We start from the raw sequence: 24,887 nt of genomic DNA on the forward strand, positions 1-24,887 counted from the left end.
TCAGGATCATAAAACTTTAAACCCCGATCTTTCTATGTGGCAGCACAGCATGATGAAACATATGCAAAGAGTTGTAAGGCTTTTGTCTCTCTTTTTGGGAAGCTGAGAGGCAGAGGTTGATGTTCTTCATGCATGTGCATGCTGATGTGCATACAAGTTCTTAAAACTTCCTAGGTCTTTAACTTTAAAATGGATAGTATTTCTTTGAAGGGCAAGATAAACTGGTTAGACTCTCACAAATAAATAATGCTGAAAAATCCTGGCTTTTTCGTGTGGTTTTATGGGAAAGAAACAAGAAAAATAACCTTAATAATTTGTAATTGTTTCACTTTTATTCATTCATAAGCTATTTCGTGGTGGGTAAGAATGCTATATTCGTTAGGTTTTAGAAGATAGTTTTTGAAATTCTGAGTTTCCACTGTTTATCAAAAGGGGCAATGTTTTAATGAATAAAACTATATGACTTAGCAGGTTGTTTTAAGCATGGCAGTTTTCTCTGGTTTGTAACCATCTCATGAAAATAGAAACTCATTGTCTCAGGAATTACTTTATTTACAGCATTGTTTCTGAGAACAGTTAAGAGGGTGAACTGTATTTTATATTTAATTAGTGAAAGGTAGCAGGACATAGTGCAGGGTGGGATAAAGGGTGACCCTTTTTATATTGCCTGATAACTAAATCCATGGAAAAAGGGAACAGATATGTTGTGTACTTTCCTGAGAAGTCTTTTGCCTGAGAGTCTTTAGAACCTCCACTGGTGGTTCCAAAACCTTTGCTTTCTATTTTGTGGTCAACAGAGCATGATATCTTCGCAACGATAGAATCTGCAGCAGCTTATTATAATAATTCCCACAGTTTTTGTTTTAATTCTGTTTTCTTCTACAACCAGATAATGCCATTTTGCTTTTAGTTGGCTGTCCCTAAAATGTCAGAACTTGTGGAGAGTCTTAACCGTAAATTAGCTGTCTTAATGCAGTAATAATGAAATATGTTTGGCATACTGTATTCTTTGACTTAGATGGTTTCTTTATTTTCTCTTCACTTTCAGTGTGTTTCACCCAATTTTTCTACTTCAGTTTTCATTATTACAAAGCACTGGCCAAATAGAATAAGTACAAATGTGGCATTCTAAGAAATAGGGGACTGCTTTGGCCACATTGAGTACATTTTAACTGTCTATCTTGTATTTTCAAATTATTTTTGCTTAAATATATATGATAAAAATGTGTTGGAGAATAATCAATGGTATTTTTATTTCACATTCATTCAGAATTATTTTTACATCTGCATTAGAAAATCAATTTTCTATAGCATGATTTTATGGAATACTGTATTTATGTCTGTTATCTAGCAGCGTTATAAATTTCCTTTGGAAAAAGTTTGCTCCATTGACAACATCGCATACACCTGCAACATTTCCTGTCACAAAAATATTACTGGGTTCTCTTGCTTCATGCAAATATATTTTTAGGCTACAACACATGCAGTGATGCAGCCCAGTTATTATGAGGCTTGAAAATGTGCTGATGAGTCCAAATTCTTCTGGTCCGGTAGTTAAAAGGCCCACAGTCTTCCATTCAACAGCTTCAGACAAGCTTGGCTTGATAGAATTAAACCACTGTCTCTGTCAATGTAGCAGTTGTAGGTTTAGGCTCGACATATTTTATAGATTTACCTTTTTGTTATTTTACTTGTAATATATTTTTTAAATTCTGCCCAATGAAATATTGATCACAGTTCTGCCTCGATTCTTTCTTTGGTCTGTCACACTCGAATTGCATATCTGCTATAAAAATGCATGTTAAAATGTAAGGAATAGCTTATCTGCGTTTTCTGTATTCTGGAGTGTGTTGAATCACAGTGGCAGCTCAGTTGTATGCATATGTTTATATTTTAAATAAATAATTTGAATACCCTAGAGGGCATTTTATATTGTTAAACCATCTGAAAACTGACCGGGATATCCTTGGTGGACCCAGGCCAGAAGATTTCAGAGCCTCTGTTTAAAGCATTTGTTTCCAGTGTAATAAGTCATTCTGTGATTCCCTGTTTCATCTGTTTGTTTGTCAACAGTTGTATTCATATTTGAATGAGATGAAACTGTACTATTGATGATTGCTCTTTCATATACCAAGCAGTTCTAACATGAAAGTATACTTATTTCTCTGGTTGGTTTGCTTTAGAGGGTTTTTATAGCTGCTTAGGTTACCGTTGTTGTGGGTTCTGAAATTCTGAGCAATCAGATTTCCTGTGAACATAATTTTTTGTTTTCACTGCACTTTTTGTTGATGTGCCTTAGTCGTTTTCATTGTTGACTTTTAACTTTTTATCCATGATTGTCTTCAAACTGAAATATTCCTTTTATTATCAGTTTTTCCACCAGCATCTTTCTGTCAGGATGACCTCCTTAAATACCTGTGGGCATAACTCTTGAGTGTGTTTGGAGACAGTTCTAACCTGTGCTTGTTCTGAAGCGTAGCATTTTGAAGTCATGCATTGTCCTAATGACATGCTTAGTCCACCTGAACTGTACCTGGAGTGGTGATTTCTGGGGTTCTAGTTGCTTTTCCTCAGGGGGAAAAAAAAAAATGTGTGTTAGGTATTGTATAATTCAATTTGGAAGTTATTGTGCATGCCAAATATGTTGACTTCCTCTAGTTCCTATAAGCTTCAGTGCGTCACTCGCAGAGATGCGGCAGGTGTAGAAATATATCTACATTCTGACATCTGGAATAGTTCTGTAACTTAGGGTTGGGGTTTTTTTCATTAGTATAAAAGAAGTAATTTGCTAGGAATTTTATTGAGATGAGAAGGTCTGTGCTGCTCCCAGTCGTCTTATCCATATCCATAGTTGTGATAATTTAGTTTCTTATGTTGAGATTAGAGTTTATTGTACATGTCCAATAGAGAATCTAGGTTTATGTTCCAACTTAATCGATTGCTAATGTTACAATATTTACATTTATTATTTCATTTTCAAAAAAGGTGGGAATACATTCCCATCTTAGTATCAGCAGCAGTGTTGCCAAATAAACATAACCAGTAAGTGTTTCAGCAAAACGTTAAACTGTATTGTTGTTCTTTCTTTAATAGGTCCATGATTAGACTTCCTGTTTTACAAGATGTCCCAACATGTGTTGGAATGGTAACTTCAGTACCACCTGAGGGCTTGGAGTCTGCCTTTCTGTGAAAGGTAGGGCAGCTTCTGCTCAATATTTTTTGTGTATTTCTAAGGTTTTCTTTTTATTAATCTTATTAGTTCTGCTACACTACAGAATTGGAGTTACGCTTTTAGCAGTAGCACCTTTAAGTGCCAGAACTGATGTTATTTCATCAAGCAGTAATTTCTCAAAATAAAAGTATGATTATTTATGATGAAAATGAAGCTGTTTCTTCAGGCATCATTTTCAAAGGTTTTATTCCAATTGAACTGAGAGCATGACTATACTATTTGCTCCCAGAAATATTTGGAGACTTCAAGTTTTGTTTTCACCATAATACCTTGCTTCTGTTTTATGAACGTAGTGGAAGAGCCTTCTTTAAAAGGTCCTGCTATTTCTGGAAGGCAGTTTTGGCCTTCAGGGCCTACCAAAATATGTTGCTTCAGAATAATTTGTATCTGGGAAGTGAATGGCTTGGATTTCTTCGTCTCTGCAAAGGAGAGTAAAATTAAGATCGTCATTCTGTGGACATGCATTCTCTACCAGATTCATTTATAAAGTTCATCTCATTTATAAAGTTCTGGTAATAAATATTGGATGTAAAAATAAGAAGAATAAAAAGAAAACCTTAGAGAACTATTCAATATTGCAATAAAGCTGACTTACGTTATCCCCATAGGCAAACTCCATGCTCTAGAGGTGGTACTAATGTCCCCAACTCTCAACACATGTTGGAACATCTTTGTGGAGGAGGAAGTCATTGATCAGTGAGCAGCATCTTCAAGGATCATTTAAGGGGGAAAAAGTAAAAGGTAATATTTTCTAAAATACGTTGAAATGATTGATCATTACGTTTATTTGGCAATCCTGCTGCTAATACTAAGGTCGCAATGTTTTAATTTCTTAAAATTCTTGAAAAATCCTCAAACTTCACTTTAGTCTTTCCTTCCCCCATGAGTTTGAATTTTATTTGTTACCCAGCTTCATGTTGCTGAGTCTACTCCTTACAAATTCCAGATTCTACTGTAACTTGTTGGCAATTCGACAATTTTTTCAGTGCTTATAATGCGGAGCGTGTTAGTTCTGTGGTTTAACCAGTTTTGCAGTGTCTAGTGTTGAATACAGTAAATCACAGCCAAATGTTGCAAAGTGTTGAACGGTACAGACATTCTACTGGTAGCGAAAGGGTATTTGTTTTCAAGGGAGTAGCTGCAACACTGGATGTTGTGCCAGATGAGGTACCACCATCTGGTTTTGCACAATAATGTAGAAGGGCAACTTTAATATCTACTGTCATAAACTACAGCTATTTTGACAAAACGAAATGATCATGTCCAATCTGGATAAACCTTGTAGTGTTGGATGATCTGGTGATGCATGGATTTGGTACTAATGAATGTGACACAAGATCCTGATCTTGACAACTCTTCTGAACGTACACAGAGGAAGGTGCTGACATTTTGAAATTCAGGTTATGGGCTTGGCTCTACTCTTCTAGTATCCTTTATAATGTGTTGTATTCTTTGTGCATGTCCTTGCCAGCTGACATACCCATCCTGCCTCCTTAAGATGAGGCCTCATGTTGAGCTAGTCTGCCTGGCATCAGGCTTGTAGTGGACAACTGTGGTACCTGTTCAGACATGTCACCAACAAGACTTTTATAGTGTCAGAGAAATATTTTCTCCAGGGGAAAAAAAAAAAAAGAAATTCTCAAGAGATCTGAATTGTTTACAGAAGTTGCTTTAAGAGAACAGAAGCATATAGGCAAGTTCTTATACTTGGTATTCCTTTTAATCCTTGTGTGGATGTGATGGAGTGTTCTGCTGCTGTGAGGACTGTGTTATAGGATACTGGCATCTGTGCCTCCACGTATGTTTGTCATCTCTGACATTCTTACAAGAGTTCTTCTCCATCTCTCTCACCTGACACACCGTCATAATCATACACTTCTTGTACTTAAGCCTGAGGACCTGTAATGGTTTAGTATCTTTTGATCTTGGGTTTAGTCCAAGAAGCACATTCTTCTAGCCTGCATGAAAAAAGGTAGGGGATAAATCCCCAACTAACAACTTCTCCATTGTTTTCTAAAAGACTCTTATTTGTGTCATTGCCATATTAGTTCTTTTTTCACTTGGTCTCTCTAACAATCTCTTTTAATTTGATTCTGTAGTGAGTAACTGGACACAAAAGTGCATTGAGGAATGTACATTTATTAATAAAAACAGTAAACATATTTTCCAGTTCTCTACAGTCACTCTGTGTTTATTCTTGAATGTTCCTAAATGTCTTTGGACATGCTTATTATGTTGTATTGAGGTTATGAGAAAACGGAGATAAAAAACAAAACAAAAATAATCACTTTTAAAAAACTAACACAACATGTAACTGTAATCTGTATATTGTCATTTGGCTTGTTGACACCTGAACCTGTTTCAGTTCTCATCCCCTCCTCTGTCTTTTACATTTCCCTCAGTCGCTGCACCACAGGTTACTGGGATTCTATTTTACATGACTTTCATCAAAACCCACTAATCGTATAAGAAGGCTTAATTAGGATTCTTGAGAAATTGTTTTCCTACTTGATGATTTTATTTTTTTGTCCTGCCCCAAATCCTACCAACTTGCATAAGAACTTTGAATCAGCACAGATGATAGAATCAAACATTTTGTCCTGAGCCAGAATGGAGCTCTTTTTCTGGTTTTCCCTTTACAAGAATTTGGGATATCAAATAAAATTAGAAGGTTAAAGTTCAAAACAAGCAAAAAGGGCTATATTTTTTTGGCCAGGTAAGTTAAGTTGTGGAACTCTTTGTTTTAGGATGTTATAGGTTCAAAAAATTACTTGAAAAATTAATGGGAAAAAATTCCATCTTGACCTAATAGAGAGAAAGTTAAAATCCTCTAACTTAGGATGGTCCTGGGCTCTATATTGTTGCATAGTTATCGATGCACACTTTTAATACTCCTCTAACTGCGTCTCCCACTACAGCTCTTAGAGAAAGGATGCCAGACTATATTACCCATTGGAGCTTTTCTTAAGTTTTTATACAATTATATAAATACATAACTATTTATTATAGTATAGTTTTTACTCAATAAATCCAATATAGTACCTGAAACAAGCTTTACGAGTGGTTTTGTACCAATGCATTCACACTACAGAGCTTATGAGTCTTAATTGAATCTTACTTTGCTAAAATAATTGGGTTGGCATTTACTTTGGAGGGAGCAGGAGAAGAGAGTATTGAAATTTGTGTAACATTTTTTCAGAATTTTTAGTCCTTTAGGTTACATTATGATTGTATGGCTGGTCATCTTTTTTTTATGCTGTGTATTGCACTTAAAACAACTATGTATTTTGAGGATTTAAATCTGTAAGTTTGGGATTTTTTTTTTTTTTAAGTAGCTGGTGTTTTGTGAGTTTCTCAGTTTCACAAAATACTTCCTGGGGAATCATCTCAGTGGGTAATTCTGAAGTATAGAACAAATGCTACACCCAGCAAGTCTTGAGTTCTCAAGAAGACTGTTCAATTTTATCCAGAAGCCAGCTTATGAGATCATTTTTATCCTATAAGATGATGAATCATCTTTTACAAGCAGGCTTACTGAAGTAATTAATGTAGGGTCTTCCATTATTTTGTAAATAACAATTACACGATGATAAGAAGTCATTCTCTTTAACAAAGTCATTTTATTACACATGAAGGTGAACTGTAAGTATTATGTTGAACAGTATCAGATACTGGTTTACAAAATGTTTCCCATTGCAGTTCAGGGCTGGTTTGGAGCTGTGTAACACATCTTGCCATCTGCCCCTCACAGAGGGGTGCTGGTTGGTACCTGCTGGAGGGAATCGTTTACCAAATCTCAAAGCACTTGGCACCGATTCTCTCTGCTTTGGCCCGTGGCTTCACTACACATACTCCAGGTTGTAGGTTCCTCAGAGGCACCTGCTCAAACGACCTCATTTGGATTGGCTGTTTTTGTGAAGGTAGCAACTAAAGTTTTTTTGGTTTTTCCTTTCCTCATCCTGTCTTCCAGCTCCAGACAGACTTAACAGCACAGCAAGTCAACATTTATTACATTATTTATGCATTTAGTTAGTAAGACTTAAAGCAAAGCTTTTATTTAAAGGACTGAAAACAGAAAATCACAGCTAAAATGATACTGTTTCTTTTGCCTGGGATTGCTGGGTTATTTTATACCCCTAGGAATCTCTAATCCTAATCGTCAGAGCTAGTGACCTGTTGTCTGCACTACCGCTGTGTTTAACAAGCTTTTCCCTCAGTTTTTAATGTGTTAAGTCTGGGGCTCTGGTAGCACCCCCAACACAACCCCAAGGTATTTTGTACCCAAACAACCTCCTCAATTTTTCCCTTTGAGTTCCATCCCCCATTCTCGAGCTTAATACTTAAGGTTGGGTTTTCCCCTTTGATAGCAAAATGGCTGCAGTATTGATGGATTACTCTGTAGGCTGAGGACACTGGTGTACAGGAGATGTACCCCATTCTCAAGTCCTACCTGATTGGGACAAATAAGTTCGATAGTGGCCATTTATGGCTCCTCAGGCTGCCAAGGGCCCTTAGTGCATTAGAGTTGTTTTCCACTTGTGTTTAGTTAGCCCGATGATTAAGTGCTGTTGGTCAGTTTAGAATTACTAATATAATAATGTTAGACAAAGCACCTATTGCTTTCTGTTGATTTCATGACCTGCTTTCTGTAGGGAGCAGAAATGGTGTGTCTTAGGACATACAAATATTGCTTGTCTAGTTTTAGAAGGTGAACCGCTCTCCCCTTCACCCCCATTTTCAACTGTTAGTCTCCAGAAAGTCCCTGTATAGTGTCAGTCTTGAACAGTGACTGCTTAGCTGATCAGAACTATAAAATCATCAGTTTCCCTTATGCTGTAGAAATAGAGGAATGGAATTTTAATAAATAATTGCATAGTTTGGAAGGCTGCAGAAATCCGAGTAGTAGTTTTTCCAATACCTGGCTTTTCCTGATGGAGAAGGCTGCAGAGGGACTGAGGCAGGTGGAACTGTGGTGGTTCTGTGGGGATAAAGGAGGATGGGGGCTTGAGGCTAAAGTTGTAGGTGCAATCCAAGGCACAGCCTGGGTCATCCTGTGCTGTGGGAATGAGGTAGGTAGGTAGGTAGATATGATCAGATGCGTCTTTGTTGCATTACTTTAATATGATGCTGTTGAATGAGGTTACATGAAAGTTGAAATAAATAATGTCGCAGATTCAAGGGGGACAGATTCTGTGATTTGTTTCGACCTCATAGTATGCAAGCCAGCTGTAACTGCAGAAGAGGCCTGGACCTAAGAAGTCTGGTTCTGGTTGCATCTTGGGCCAATATTTCATGCACAGAATTTAAAGTTTTAGAAAGTTGCTCCTGGCTTTGAGATGATAGCAGAGAGTGCTTTCTGCAGTTCTCGCTGACCTGTGATTAGGGCAAACAGGCACTAATTATGCACTCTCCCAAAGTTTCTGTTGAAGGACAAGACAAATTCAAGCCCTAAATACATGCTGTTTAACTGTTTAAAAGCAGTTCTTCAAGGCTTTTTCTGTTTTAAGTGTACACGTAAAGAGATTTTATACAGGCACTCAATAATTTATCACATCAATAATCAAAGTCAGACCTAATGTTTTACAAATAATTTTTTAAATCTTTGATCTCAATCCTGTCAGTCCTCTTAAAGTATAAATTATTAAAGTAACTTTTTGATTCTTTGAAAGCCTATCTGGAAAGATAGTATTTTTCTTCTGCTTCTCAAATAGGGCAGTACTCTTCTTATGATTTATTTCAGTTTGTTTGATCAATAAAATATAATTAAACTTTTAAAGTGCAGCAAAGCCAGTACCTTTCCAATAGCTAAGCAGATGATAGCACTCTTCAGAATTTTCACTTCTTGGGACCTGAAAGTTTTCAATGACAAGGTTTAGGTGCTTTTATGTTTGTAAAAAACAATCTTGTGCTACTGACACATATGCCAATATCAGAATAATATTCCTGAACGTTTTTTCCCTCAAGGTTTTTGGAACTTGTATATAAGTTCTAACTTTATAGGAACTCTGTTGCAGTATCTCAAACTTTTAAATAGAATATAGTCTATTTGTAACGAAAATATTCTAACACTTATGCTTCCTTTGCATGCTGTCTTGTATACTGTAGATCTTTACTAAATGCTGACATTGTTTGCTATTAAAGCTTCCAAACGTGTAATTAAGAATTAATATGTAGGCAGGCTTTATTGTATTGTTCTGTAAGTGCTTGGCAGATCAGAAATTTGCTTAGTTTGGGGGTATTAATTTGTGATCCCTCATATTTTTCATATCCTATATATATGTGACCCAACTGACTGCTTTAGTAGCATTTGATGCCTCTGAGGATCTTTTGAAACTGAGTCCTACCACAAAGAATTGAAGTGTTTGTGCAATCAGTCATCAGTTCTTGCTGGTCTTGTATAGTTCTGGTGTAGCAGAGATCTGGCAAGAACACTTGAATGAAGAACGTGACCTTAGTTATGTCTTTAAAAATATAAAAACTCAAATTTGAGTGGAGAGAGTGGTTAAAATTATAGCTTGGAGCATTGCTTTACTTCAGCTCCATTTTTGTTGTTATCCTTGATGATGTTTTTATTGTAGCTCTAGGAGAAGTTCAGGATTACATTGCTAAAGTAATTTTAAAGACTTGAAGCATATACTTGTTATCACAAATGTCTAAATTTAACAAATGTATTATTTAAAAACAAGCAACTTTTTTCAAATTACACATTTCCTGATGTTTTACTTTTAAGTGTGTGTCTCCTTACTGCTTTAAATGCAGAATTTTTGTCCCGAAAGTACAAGTTAAGATGGCCATTTTATCAATCTTGAAGGACATAGAAGATCACAAGGAAGTCAGAAACAAATGCAACTTTTTTAAACAAAAGACAGCTGGTAGCAGTGTGTTGATAGAAATAAGTTAATCTTTCTGTTTTATCTTAATTTTCTCTTTGGGTTTTGCGTTTCTGTACATATCTAAGTGTATGTATTATGGCTTCTTATTGCAATGATCAGATGGTGCAATTAAGTCCAGAATCCAGAATACTAGGACCTAAATAAAAATATCTGTAGATGAAGCCACTGTCCAGTGACTTGGTTAGAGAGATGAATGATATATTGAGGATATTTGTGTTTTGTGATGCAATTAAGTATGTATAGTATTATAAAATACGTGTGTATATACACATATCTTAAAACTAGAAATTGTATTTCCTTTTCCACATCATCATCAGCCTAGGGAATCCTGCAAAGGGAAGACAAGCCTTTCTGTATTAAAACTGGGATAAATAATTATGCAGACTAGAAGGATATCTCAAGAGTTTCCTATTTAGAGATCAGCATTATTTTCCTTTGATGGCAGACAGGATTCCAGTATGCTTTTTATGAATGAGAGTGGATGGAAGTCAGGAGGAGGTGTAGCAGTGAAGAAAAAATATACTAAGACTTTTTAATATAGAAACATATGAAGTTTAACAGTTTCCAGCTCTTTGAATAGATTCAACTTCTACTTGGCATTTTCTCTGAGTAGCAGAAAGCAAAAAAAAGACTGACTATAAAAAAACTGTATCCGAACTTCTGTTAGGTTGGCGGATCACTGAAGTGGTATGCGTGTCTGTTTGTGAAAGTATAACCGGTCCAGCCTTTGCAAGTGTACGTGAGATTGTTGTTTCAGGAGCACATTGGTAATTTTGCCATCCTTGCCCCAAGTACAATCCAAGTATTTAATTAGTGTGTCAAATCTTCATGTAGTTCACAGCTCCGGAATGCACCCTGCTTCTGACATCCCATGCTAACAGGATTTTGACTAATGTAATTTAGAGCAGGGAAGGCGTGATGATGCTTCCACACATGATGAATGTTGTGCATGACAAGTTGACTTTTAAAACATACATCTTTTTGTCTTTTTGTAGTCTGGTTTCTTGACACTCATTCATTTTTGGGGAAATATGTTTTGTATTCTTTCTTCCTTAGCCTGTTTTCCAAAGCTGGCCTTAAGTGATCGAGCAGTCTATTCGCCGTCCTTCTCTTTCCCTTCAGGTAGCTTTTGAATCCATTGAAAAAGCAGTAGCTAGATAGTTCCTCTGTGTGTCCCAGTTGAGAGGGAAATCAGCTGTGCTTTGCTTTGCTTTGCGGTCTGGTTGGCTGCCAGTCAGCACTCGTGGCCAGGCAATCCCCGGGGGGAGCCGAATGCCCAGCCAGAGAGCTGGACAAACAGGCACTGGGAGACATGCCAGGGGTGACCCTGGAGGTCTGAGGGAACTAAGGGTATTGTGCCAGAATAAGGAATGTGAGAGGAGCTGGAGCTATGGAGGAGGACAGGGATCATAGAATCGCTCAGGCTGGAAGAGATCTTGAGTGGTCGTCTAGTCCAACCTCTTGCTCAAAGCTGGGTCAACATTAAATTCAGACAAGGTTGCTTAGGGTGCTGTCTGGCTGAGTCTTAAAAACCTGTAAGGTGAGAGAGTCTACAGCTTCTTTGTGTAAAGCGTACCAGTACTTAATTATCTTCATAATGAAGAATTCTTCCCTATATCTAGTCAGAACATCTACTGTTTCAGTTTATGAATTTATCTCTCATTGTTCTTCCAGGCATCCTCAATGAAGAGTCTGACTTCATCTTCTCAATAAACTCTGCCCTAAGCCTTCTCTTCTCCAGAATAAAGAACCCTCAGGTTCTCCTCATATAGGTCCGATGCTCCAACCCCATAACGGTCTTGGTGACTTTTCCTTGGACTCAGGTTTTTCTAAGCCTGTCTTGTACCAGGCGACCCAAAACTGACTGCGATATTATAGGTGTGGGCTGAGTGAAGAGGAATAATTGCTCCTCTTGTTGTACTGGTTACTGTTGATCTACCAATTTGCTGTTGATACAACCCACAGTGCTGGGTCCTGGCCAGCCTGCTGCCCACCAGGCTCTCGGGTGCTTTCCAGCAGTACTGCTGCCCTGGTGGGCAGTCCCCAGCCTGGATCACTGCAGACAGTTGGTTCATCCCAGGTACTGTACTGCACATTCGTCCTTCTTGCATTCCATGGAGCTCCTGCAGGCCCTGCTCATCAGGTCCTGCTGACTGGCAGCCCTTCCCTTGGCACTGCTCTGTGTGGGGCCATCTGCAGATCTGATGGGGGTGCTTCGTGTCTCCCCTGCAGCTCACTGAGAAAGACTAAAAAGGGCGAATCTCAGGACAGACTCCTGAGGGACTCTGTTTATCCCTGACCTCTGAGTAGTTTTCTGGACTTGAGAATATTGTGTCGAGGGATTTCAAGAGTAGAAAGTTACTTAGATATTGGAGAGGCTGATGAAGAGGATGTAGGACTTAGAAACTAGGCATCTCAGGGAATGGTCCTGTGATTATGGATGAATTTCTGAAGAGCTAAGTAGGCAGAACAAGCCATATAATGGTTGAGTTTACTTAGAGCAAAAGTCTTTAAAGTTAGGAAAACCTTTATTGCAAAAAAAAAAAAAAAAAAAAAAAAAAAGGTGATAGTTCTTCATTACAAAAGGACTCTGTGTGTTCAGGGAAGTTGGGTAGCTGTAGTTACACTGCTGAAATTCAAAGAATTATTAACAATTATTCATTCGTACACTTGCCTGGAATACTTAGCAGAATTTTCCATCTCAATGGCTTTTCTGGATACCAGTTAATTAAATTTCCCTTCTTACTTGCATCTTATCGTTTAGACTAGGGTTTTTTGAAAGCTTTGCTTACACGTTTGCTTAATAAATGGTGTATGCTCAAATAGGTCTTGATATTGCAAGTCTGACTTGCACAAATAGCTCCTACCAATATGAATAGTCCTACTGACTTCAAGGACTTAATTTGCATGGGTAACAGTTGCAGCATTGGGATTTTAATGCGTATGTCTGCTTTCCATTACACGTTCAGCTTTCAGCAACTTTAGTGGAGTTCCATCTCTATTACAGAAGACAAATTAGGCACCAAGAAAGATTTTAATTTTTTTTAAAGCGATAAAGCAAAAGTCACTTTAAAAGCACATATATGTATTGCTAAAATCCTTAAGGTAACATACAATATCGAGTCAGCGATGGCTTCGGTTAGTTTAAGAGATAACAACTTCAAAGAATCATTAAAAAAAATTAATATTAGAAATATATGGCATGCAGAATTCAGCTCTGGGAAGTGTGGGAATGATGTGCTGTAGTGATGTAATAAAATATGCATTTAAATAGACACTGCAGATCAAAAGAACCAGAAAAAAGAAGGAAGAGGCGTGTTGAGGGCCGGCTGCGGAACGCGGGCTGCGGGCAGGGCCGAGCGCCAGCCGCCGCAGAGCCGGCCGGGCCGAGCCGCGGCGCTGCGGGCTCAAGTCTCGTCCGCTCGGCGCTCCCGCCGCAGTGCCCCCTGCCGGCGGTGGCCGGCACGCCCGCGCCGTGATTGAACGGCCCCAGCCCGGCCCTGACAGAAGCCCAGGGTGATGCTGAGCGCTGCCACTTCGCCTCAGATCACATCGCTGCGGTAACAGAAGTATACATCCATGTGAGAGCACTGCTCACTTCTTCGGCTTCATTTTTTAGACGTGTGATGGTTTCTCGCTCTTGAATTTGGCCAGGAAAAGATAGGAATGCCTCACCAAAGAAATCCTCGTTCTTAAGCCTCTCAGGTTTGTATTTGCTCGGGGACTCCTCCCGCAAACCACGGTTGCCTTTGCAATTAGCCGTTCAGGAAACACTTTCTAAAATATTCTCAAACAGCTTTCCTGTAGTGTTTTGCATACCCGCCAACCTATCACGAAAAAACATTCACAAACATTTCGAAAAGACTTGTGTTCATTCCATGAAAAACTGATTCAGTGTAATCAAAGCATTTACTCTTTTTTGGTAGGTCAAAATCCATACATACAAAATACAATACAATACATACAAAATGCAACCACTGATTTTATTTATTTATTTATTTATTTAATATATGTATATAAAGTAGATATCTGTGTGTGTGTTTGCACAGTTTTCTATCTGGAAAACTGTCCCACTGGGACTACTCATATGTATGTCTTTCTAGGACTACAGCTTAGATTATTACGTATATTTGTATATCTACAAACTTATATCCGACGCTTAGCAATTATTTTGACGAATTTAAGAATTCTGAAGTGTTACTCATATTCTTGTTCGTGTAGCTTCGATATATATATATTTTTTTTAATATGTTGATTCGTTTTACCGTAGAGTGTTTGCTTGTCCTATAAACTCAGCAAATAACTACAAATTTGTCTTTTAGCAGTGTTTGGGGGCCAACTGGTGTTTTTATATAACTGTTTAAATATTACTTTATTTCCTCATATTCAGTTAACAGGGGTTTTTTTTCTAAAGAATTTTTATCACCAGTAGTATGCCAATAGTGTATGCTAAAGTATGCAACAGTGTGTTTTGTGCTGCAGCCTCATCTCACTGACACTGAAATTAATCTGCACAAATGATTCTGAAAATAAAGGAATTATTTTTTCTTGTCCGTAACAACTGAGAACTCAAATTGTCTCATACTCTTACGCTTTGTTTTAATATACTAGGATAAACTTCAGTAAAGTTCTGAAATGCTTTCTAAGTGGTAAAAAAATGCTCTGACTTATCTTTCAAGCTTCGAAGTGTAGTCACACCTCTTTCCAAAGGGTCGTGAATGTATCACCAAAGCTCCATAAATACCCCCTCATGGATCTTTTTTTTGGTACAGGAAAATTAAGTTATTACTTTATGTTCTTTAGAGGGTTTTTTTATTGTGGGGGGTAAGCTAATTCTGTTTTGTTTTGTTTTTTTGCTTTAGCTAAAAAACTAGGAATTACTGATGTACCAACTGAGGTGGTTACTTTTATTTCCCATGCAACACAAAACAGATTAAGAACAGTGATAGAGAAGGTAACAGTGATAACCCAGCACCGAATGGAATCATACAAGGTAAGTGTGCAAAGGAAGGTATTGTGTGTTACAGAACCGTGCAGTGTGATGCTGGTTTTTATTAGCACATGGTAGGTGTTTTGTGTTCATTCTGTGTACAAAGCACGTTTTAATCGCAGGTTTGTCTACCTCAGCAAATAGGAAGTGGTGGGATGATCGCACTGCTTGCCAGATCTGCCTTCCTCCTCTGGTAGAACTGGTGTGTAGAATTATGATTTCATCCATCTGTGCTAAAGTGTCTAGCATGGAGCATCTGTTAAGCTATTTCTGCTCATGGACTGCCAATAAGACTGTTAATTCTTGATGTCTCCTTCGACCAAGGTGGCCATTTATTGGATCAAAATTGCTTCAATACATAGGAATCTATAATAACTTTACATGGTTTTGGCTGTGAGAAATACTAATATTTTACAAAAGCTACCAATTTGTCTTAAACCAGCAACTAAAGAATTCAGCTGTAAATTCCTTCACTGTAATTAAACAGTGATTAACAACTCAAGACAAAATGCTACTCTGAGTCTATTGTTAGTGATTGTGTTATTGAAGAAAATTGAAACAATGTAGATATCTTAAACTAGGGGAAAAAATGAAATAAGAATCTGCAAAAGAGTTTGAAGTTCAAATAAATCAAAACATCTTTATTGGTAAATATGAAATATCTTCCTGGATAAAAGTAGGGTGCTAGTAACTGTTAAACTGGTGTAAAAGGAAGGTGGCAATAACCACAGTTGTGTGTTATATCTAAGCTGTGCTTGGATTTCTTTACTGTATGTGTACGTTGAGTAGCTCTGGTTTGGGTTTAACTCTCTGAGTTAAAGCTTTGACAAACATCTTTGGACTGTACCTTTGCCCACCTATTTCCCAAATCTGAGTCACAGCTGGACTAATTATATGTGGCATTTGCAAGAGAAAATATGTTTGGAATCTGTGACCAGAAAAATTACAGTAATAGAAAAACTGATTTTAAAAAATAAAGGCTACTATGCCTATTTATTACCTACAGTTAATGCCTTTCTTTGCAATTGATGGATATATTCTATCATATTGGACTACAAGTAAAATCTTGTTTCTTTCTAGTATTCTTCAGCAGTGTTCAATCCCTCCTTTTTCCCTAGGATGGTGTCTGAGAAGAAAACACTTTGCTTAGTCTGTGTCAAGCCAAAGATGCATTTAAAATATCTTGACAGATTCTTAGAAAAAAAAAATTACAGTGTTGTCTCTGATTGAACTTGTAGCATTTTCATTGTCTTCCGTCTATTTCTTGGTTAATGGTTTTCTTTTATTTCATAGCATTGTAGTCAAAATAGAAAATATTAAACAGATAAATGAAATTTGTTCTGATATTAAATAATCAGATTCTAACTGTGTTATTAACCATAGACTGGCTTTATTCTCCCGAGCTTAAAAAAAAAAAAAATGTTAGTACGGTGGAAAGATTTTAATGTGTAATACCTATAGTCTTCTTTAAATGCATGGTCTTGGTGAAAAAGCATGTTCTTGTATAACATTGTTCTTATTTTACAGGATGACGAATGGTACGAACAAGCTACAGATGTCCGATCGCAGTTAAAGTTTTTTGAACAGTTGGAGCGTTTAGAAAAGCAAAGGAAAGATGAACAAGAGAGGGAAATCTTGCTAAAGGCTGCCAAGGTATCTGTTGTACTCTGTTTTTTTCAAATTACTTAACAATTCATAGTCTTCAAACAATTATTTAACTTCTTGAAATCTGTTTCATAAACATATTTTGGTTTTTAACTCATTAAGTCATGCTGCCTTATTTATGATGCCTCCAGACCTTACCTGACTGGAATGTTCCTGCATTTTCAAGATACATCTCTGAATGTGATGAGTTCTTGGGAATATAAGAGACAATGGCTAACATTTTCAATGTAACTTGGTGAAATAATTTTCACAATTGCCTTTGAAATTTAATAGATGCCAGGGTTACTGTGCCATTTGAAATTCATAGCCTAAGCTTCTGGTATTTATACGCAATTCAGTAAATTGTTATGAATTTTTTTGAGGCTTTTTACTTCTTGAGTTTCTAGACTTCCCGCCCTGACCACCCCCCCCCCCCCCAAAAAAAAAAAAAACCAACCCAAACAAACAAAAAAAACCAACCAACCAAAACAAACAAAAAAACCAGATTTGTTGGTTAGTTCATTTGTTTATTTTAGTTTAAATGCTGTGTGTCCCAGTTGGTGTTCTGGTCACTTCTATATAACTGCATTGTTTAATTGATTCATGCCTGTCTTGCCTTTATTTAACTATCAGTTCTTCTGGACTTGTTCAGTTGTAACTTTAATTCCAAAGACTGAATTTTCATACATGCAATAGAACAAACTAAGACTATTGTTTCAAGAGCATGCAGGTATAGATAAATTTCTTGTTTCGAACTGCTAATTTAATTATATTCTATATGTCCAACTTGCAAATAAGTTTATACCTTAATTTTCTCAATTTTCATTGTATTTTCTTTGGATTATTTCTTGTATATTCTGAAGAGATTATGGGGAACAAGTCAACGCACAGTTGTAACAATTGGCTTCCTGATTTTGTGCCATTAGGGTTCACTAATTGAGATTTTTTTAAAAAAAGTCTTTATTTCATTTTTTTTCCTCAATTTGGCTACTTTAATCTATCCTGTTTTCACTCATAATTTTTAATTGTTCACGTTGTTAAACATTCCACAGATTTACACATAGCCTGTATACTCTATAAATGTTTAGATAGGAACAGATTTACCTTTTTCATTCTTAATGCTTATTTTTTTAAAAATAAAGACATGCTTATTTTTTTAATCCTGTTTTCTCCATTCAGTGAATATATCTTGATGAATTGTGTTTTCTGTGTATCCTGCTGCTTATTTGTCATGCTGGTTGTTTGTTTGTTTTGGGGTTTTTTTTGAGGAAAATACAGTAGCTTGTAGTCCTCTAGTTCAAAACTGTTTCCCTGACTGTACAAAGCCTTACTCAGGCTGATCTGAGGTTGTGACCTCCTGTTGTCCCTTCCAACCTGAACTACTTCATAATTTGATGTTCTTTGGTTTGGGTTGGTTTGTTTGTTTGTTTGTTTTAGTCTTGAATGGTATAAACTCCTGTGAAGTCAAAATTTAGGAAGTAAATACATGATCAACAAGTTTCCTACAGATTACAGAAAGAGCAAATTAAAGAATTTTACAACAAACGAGTATAAAAGAAGAGTCCTCTGCTTTATTTTAAGAAATTACCTTAATGAAAATAACAAATGCATTAATCAACTTCATAACTGGAAAGTGGTTTGAGACAGCTTGGCATAAATACATAGCATACTAGAAAAATGTATGAGCGTACTAAAAACAACAAACCACAAAGTAGCCATGGAAGAGCAATGCTTCTTTATCGTTATTAATGTTTAGAAAGAGAAGTTGAAAATATTTTGAACCTTTTGGGAGGTGCTTATGCAATGTTGTGATTTAAGTGTAAATGCCAATTTGGAACTGAACTTACATTGAAGGTGTTTTCCCTTTGAGGAGCGTTCAGCTGGCTCTCAACCATTCTGTTCCTATAGATTGCCAGCCTATTGCAAGACTTACGAAGGACATAGTTTAGCAAAATATGGTCAGATTGCAACTTCTTATTCCAAATGATAAATTGTTCATGATTTCCTTATAATCTGGGTTGCTGCTCACGTGCGAGACCACCTGTACATTAACAGCGATAACTGTTGAGATCTCCATTCTGGATTCCTATGTACTAATTCCTTACCCAGGCTTTAGTTTTTTCTGGTCTTTTATGAACTTTCCTACTTGTGTAGGGAGATCTAAGTCTCTGTGGAAAGGATGAGGTAATTGTAAAGACAAAGTTATTAAATGGACAGAGTTAAAATCGGCCCTGGCTGCCCTGATAACTGGTGATAAAGACCAGTAACCGTTTCCTGGCTGTTTGTGCCCTGCTGGTTGATACTTGTGTCTGCAAAGGGGGGAATGATTAAACTGATCCTGGAGACTGAAATACCCACTGTGCAAAGACCTTGTTTCCCCAATCATGGCATCTTTGTCACCTTGACATTGTTGTATCTTTAAAGATAGGAAAACTTGGGATTTTAAAATAGAATCTCTTTTTCTGGATTTTTTTTCCTAGAAATGCTTGAATCTAAAAATAAGATTTTTTTTATTTTTTTTTTTTTTAATAATTGCAGCTTCTTAATGTGCCTCTTAGACGAAGAGACTGATCTTTTATCTTGTACATGTTTTGTGTAATTTTGCAACATCTTTTCGAAGTTACTCGGCTGCAAAATTTTAGGAAAAGTTTCAAAATTGCCAGCTACTGATACCTTGTCTATTGTCTGGTATGGAAAAGTTTACACGGGTTTAACTTGCACAGAGAAAATTCTATTTTAATTATTTACACTTTGGAGCCTTGTTAGCAGCCAAAGTCCAAGTTCAGACAAAGAATAAGATAACGAAGGAAATGTCTGGAGTATTGGAGTAACTGGTATTAAATAATCAACAACAAAATAATCAACTGAAAAGATGATGAAAAATGAAGGAATAGATTGAACTGAAAGGGAAGTCAGCATGAGTCTTTGGGAAGCCTTGAAACCAGTTCGGTAATTTTACATTAGATTTCAGTAAGGGGTGAGAAAGACTAAATGATGGTCAAAGAAAGTGTTGAGTTCGCAGGTTTTTGTTGTCGTTTTGGGTAGTGGGTTGGTTTCTTTAGGAGGAGATAAGAAAATATTTGACACGAGGGTTCTGATTTATCTGCAACTGTAATTTCAGTTGTTACAGTAGGGTGTGACTGCAGAATTTGTAAGCACCCAGGTGGGCTTGGTTTTGTGTCAGAAAATGTTTTTAGGGAACTAGAGACAAAATCAGATAGAGACACAGAAGAAAAAAAACACGTTAGGCTTCAAAAAATATTTTAAATTTGTGACATTCTCAGAAAAAGTCACTATCCAAATTAAAAATAATTGTGAAGCTAGAAGAGTATCTTTAAAGCAAGACGGCAGTATTATTTGACTTGTTAAATGAGACAATATTACAAAACCTTACATCCCATGCCTGGGAAATACTTGAGAAATAGAAACTTCATACTACAAGCTTAGAAGAAAAATGGCTGATGGTTGCATTCCAGTGAGATATTTTGGAGGAAGGCAAACTTGGCAGGAAAGGAAGAATCGTAAGGTGTGCTATAGTAGCAATGCAACATACAATTTCTTTTTAATTAAAAACCTAAAAATTGAAAAGGCCAGTACTGTTCCAGGAGCTAGCACTATCTCTTGAACCTCAGGGATCTCTGCATTGTACTGCACGATGTATGCATACCAACCTAGAACGTATGGCCCAGAGCATTTCTCTAATTTGCTTTCTAGTGATTCTTTTTATAATAGGAGTGTTTGAAGACATATTGGTCCCCAAAACTGCGTCAGTCACCTCCTGCTGCTGGAACAGCTCGTGTTTCAAACATCCAGAGAATATGATATGTCAAATATAGAAGCTGTGCAGGGAGGGGCTGCAGCTGTCTGGATTTTTATTACTTTGGGCTTATCTTCCTGATATGTGAATAATAGGGTAAAATAATAATGGCACAAGGTATCATGTATATAACCACATATGTAGAATGCAGTCTCCTTGAAGGAAATACTTGGGACAGTCAGCTCGTTGCCCTTGTTTGTTTTCCCAGTAAGAACCCACTGGCTGTTTTTCCCATGTGTGTGCAGAGATCTTTTGAATCTCTTTGGTGGCTGCTGTGGGAGATCACAAGAAGAGCTAAGGAAGGTCTAAAGACTGCAGAAAGGTCAAAAGCCAGACTAAAATCACATGAGGAATTTACCTTTACATTTGACATGGTGTGCGTTGTGTGGACTTTCTTAAACAAAAAAAAAAAGAAAAACAAAAATACCCAAAACCACAACCCAAAACAAAGAACCCACAAAGCACAGGGCTCGCTGTAGTAAAGATGCGTTCCTTGCTACTTTCATAGCTATTTCCAAAACCTGGAAAATGCAGGTTGTGTGTGTCAGATTGAATGAGGTTCTGGTTCTGGGCTAAGAATGGAAATATTTCTGGCAGTAGGAGGAATAGGAGTTTGTAGTTGTATTTGTTTTGTTTTGTTTTATGTATGAATTGGTTTTTGGAGAGAGTGAAGCTTTCTGTGGTAGAGAGGTACATCTTAGGATTGTATTTGTTTTCAGAAAATCAATGAATAATACTTCTGTGATATAATCTATAATAAAGTGGATCATGTTAAAATTGCTGTGTTAATTCATCTGCTCAAACTGGCTGAATACATGTTTATTTTATTATCAAATTAATTTGGAAAATTAATTTCCAATATATACATTCTATTAGTCTATTATTTTGAGTGTTCTGTATTAGTAGCATGAGCCTGGGGTCTTAAATACGACTATCACAGGAGTAAGATCTATTCTGTAAAAAGCATAATTACATAAGTAAATGGAAAATTTATATTCAGTGTTGTTTGCAAAGTTAATTAGTATTTATAGGTGATAGTGTTATAGGCTGAAGGGCTTTTTTATTGGAGAGCGATCATTGGAATTTGGCAATGCAGGTTTCCTTAGACACGCGTCCTGCCGTTACTGGAAGGGGCTCCCTTGGAGCCAGCGCTGAGTTCAGTCGTCACGCCGACTTAATCCTCGCCCTCTCTTCGGAGCGTACGGGGGTGGAACGCAGCTTGCTGGGAGATGAGGCGCTCTCTGAACAGGAACTTATCACTCACTTCTGATGAGAGGAGACCAAAGAGGGAATTAGTGTGCTGAGATCATTTTCTGAATTTTTAGAAATTCGTCACTTCAATTTTAATGATTTTTAAAATAAATCTTTTCGTAGACCTGTACTCTTGCATTCCACCTCACTGTGGTCGTAGCTCTGAATAGGGTTTTACCCTCAGCTATGCTGCTTTTAACTTTCACTTTTTATTAACAAAGCTAATGTGAAAGCAAAGTGTTTCATGTTGCCAATGTAATTTCTTTAATTAAAAGTGAAAGTTATAAGCTGGTACAGCCGTGGGTGAAGTTCTAATGTCATCAATGGGGAAAAATAGGTTTAAAATTGAAACTGTTGGCACAGCAGTGGCTCTCAATAGTACAGCACCTGCAGTTGTGACTCTTAACTTTATTTAATGAAAAAAAGATGAATTTGAAGCATTAAAGACTCCCAGTATATGTATTGGGAAGGGGGAGTAGAGCTGTAAGTGCCTTAACTGGGATCAGATGTTGCCAAATGCAGGAGACAATCACGTTTGGGAAGAGAGACCCTGTGAGACATTTTCTAACAGAGGTTTAACAAGCTGAGACTTCAAAATTCTTTTAAATATTTTTTGTTAGTGGGGCAAAATGTAACAGCAGTGCAGTTTTGAGAGTACAAATTATATCAAAATACTGAAGAAAGATCATAATTAAATACATCAGAAGGACTGTTAGTCTGCCCTTCTGCATAGATGCACAGAGTATCCTCCAGTTTTAAAAATAATTGTACCCTATATTTAAGTATTACATGAGTTATAGATACAATTATTTTTAAAATACTGTTGCTTTCTGTTTTAAGATAATTCTATGAAATACAAGATCCTCTTCTTAAAACTACAGTTACAAATATAGTTGGGTGTCTGGTTTTGTGGCATTCTTCATTAACACAAGCAAGAAGAAAAGCTGAGGTTTGGAACATTTGGGAGTTGGGTAACATGTAAATGAAACCCCATATTTCTAATGAGTTTTGAATACACACATTTAACATACGCTGCTTTTCATACTTTCAAAGTCTAATATTTCCATAGACATAATGTGATCTATGCAGTTTTCAGATAAATAAGATAGCAAGTTCTCTAACACAAAACACTTTCATTCTTAACAATTAAAATATCAGGCTCTCTGGTCTAATAAAAGTGGTTTGTGTTTTGGAGAAATGTTAACAAACCTGGTTTAGTGAATAAGTTACCAGTAGGAGACAGCATTTAATGTATTTAAAAGTATGTTATCTGGTTAGAATCACTTTTAGGTTTCTCTAAAATTACTATGGGAAGCTAGCTTGCTTCTAAAGGTGTTTATTCATCAACATGAAAATATATTACGTAAGCCCAGCTTTCCTTATTTACAGATCTAGACATGAAGAATAGAGAGGGAAAGGAGTTGTGATAAACTCCCTGAAAGAGTTGGAGGGTTCTGTGATTGCTGGGTGTTTCTGAACCTTTAGAGGAAGGGGGTGTTGGTGCATTAAAAGATTTGGGAAAAAAAAATTTTCACAATACAGATGAGATGCAGAATATTAAGATTTGGGTGGGAAAGGAGAAAGGAAGACAAAACCAAAAATATGAGATGACTTTGAAGAAATATTTTTTTAAAAATAGGAATTATTACTCAGTAGCTTGGTGAAAGTAAGTGTAAAATATTAAAATAATTAGTGAGTAAAAATGTGAGATGCAGACAAGCACTACAAGAGCTGAGCAGCAGCAAAATTGTTCAAACTATTCAGAGGAAGGAAAAGATGTTCACATGTGGAATGGAGTGTGAAGAGAAACCAAAGACATTTTTAAAGCTTATCTAGGCACCTTTATTAAGCTTGACATTTTCGTTTGCTTATATTTACTTTAATCTGTGTTGCATCAGCATTGAAGCAGCCTTTTATACTTTACATTAGATCATAAAGTGAAGAATTAGTAAAATAGTCAAAGTTTATACTTTAGCACATTTTAGTCTCCATATGCTGCTGATGATATTCCTGAAGCTTCTTGATTTGCAAACTGATATGACAGTCAGCAGGAACGTATTTTAGTCTTAACAATCTGCTTTTAAAAAATATTATAACTTATCTCAACACAAAAAGAAACGGAAAATGACATGAAAATTCCTTAGTTTTATTAGTGTTACTAATACCAGTAATGACACATCCAATGTAAAGCTGGGATGCTACTTGTTTGAAATGAGAGCAGCCTGAGCTCTTTGAAAATGCCACTTGCTGTGGGTTCGAGGAAGAACCAGAAACTCATTGTGTAGATGTAAAGTGTGTTCTACATTGTGTAAATGTAGAAGTAGTTCTACCTTCACCTTCAATCTGGGTTTATATATCTAACATCACCTGGTATTTTAAATCTTCATTATTGAAAAAATTCCTGTGTTTAATATAAATCATGAGTACCTGTTTTCACCTCTGCAATAATTTTTATTGTTTGTTTATTGTGAGTGAGCTGGAGGTTTACACAGAGTAGAGCATCTGCTTTTTTGCCTGCTTTTGGGGGCCTGCTTTTTCAGATTGTCCTGAACTCTAAATCTACTTTTATTTGGTCAGTTTCTGAAAAAGAAAAAAAAAAAAAAAAAAAGCCCTAACTTTAAAATGTGGGTTTTTTTAATCTGCACCACTTTCAGAGTTTTTCCTTCACTTGTGGAGCCCAGGAAATTGCAGTGTTACTTTTTGCATCTATTGCTTTAATTTTTCTTACAGTGTCCCCAAACACAATGTAGATCTGGTGTGTTTTCCAGGATTCTATCACTTTCTTGGAGAAACTTGGTAACAATATTAGAAGTCTCAGCTTGATTCTCCCAGGACACTCTGCTTTCTCCTTAGGCTGAAGTGCTTTTAACTTGTACTTTGCATTTGGCAAACAATTCGCCTTCATACAGTAGGATAACAACACTTTGTACTTCTATGCTGCTTTCACTGCGAGATTCAGAAGGCAATAGAAGTTCATTGTACATTTATAAATTTATCCCATCGAAACCCATGAAAGAGCTAAATATTATTTTCCTGACATCATACTGGAGAAACTGAGGT

General features: G+C 36.6%; 1 protein-coding gene across 1 annotated transcript in view; it reads left to right on the forward strand.

Annotated features, from left to right (window-relative positions):
- LOC135991989 (transcription initiation factor TFIID subunit 4-like) overlaps nt 1-24,887 on the forward strand; it is a 142,748-nt gene that overhangs the window by 48,090 nt on the left and 69,771 nt on the right. The window contains exons 11-12 of the mRNA XM_065640890.1: nt 14,988-15,118; nt 16,643-16,768. Of these exons, the coding sequence (XP_065496962.1) occupies nt 14,988-15,118; nt 16,643-16,768 (257 nt within the window). The remainder of the gene's footprint in view (nt 1-14,987; nt 15,119-16,642; nt 16,769-24,887) is intronic.

Source organism: Caloenas nicobarica, chromosome 9 (genome assembly GCF_036013445.1).
Source record: "Caloenas nicobarica isolate bCalNic1 chromosome 9, bCalNic1.hap1, whole genome shotgun sequence".
Classification (NCBI taxonomy): Eukaryota; Metazoa; Chordata; class Aves; order Columbiformes; family Columbidae; genus Caloenas; species Caloenas nicobarica.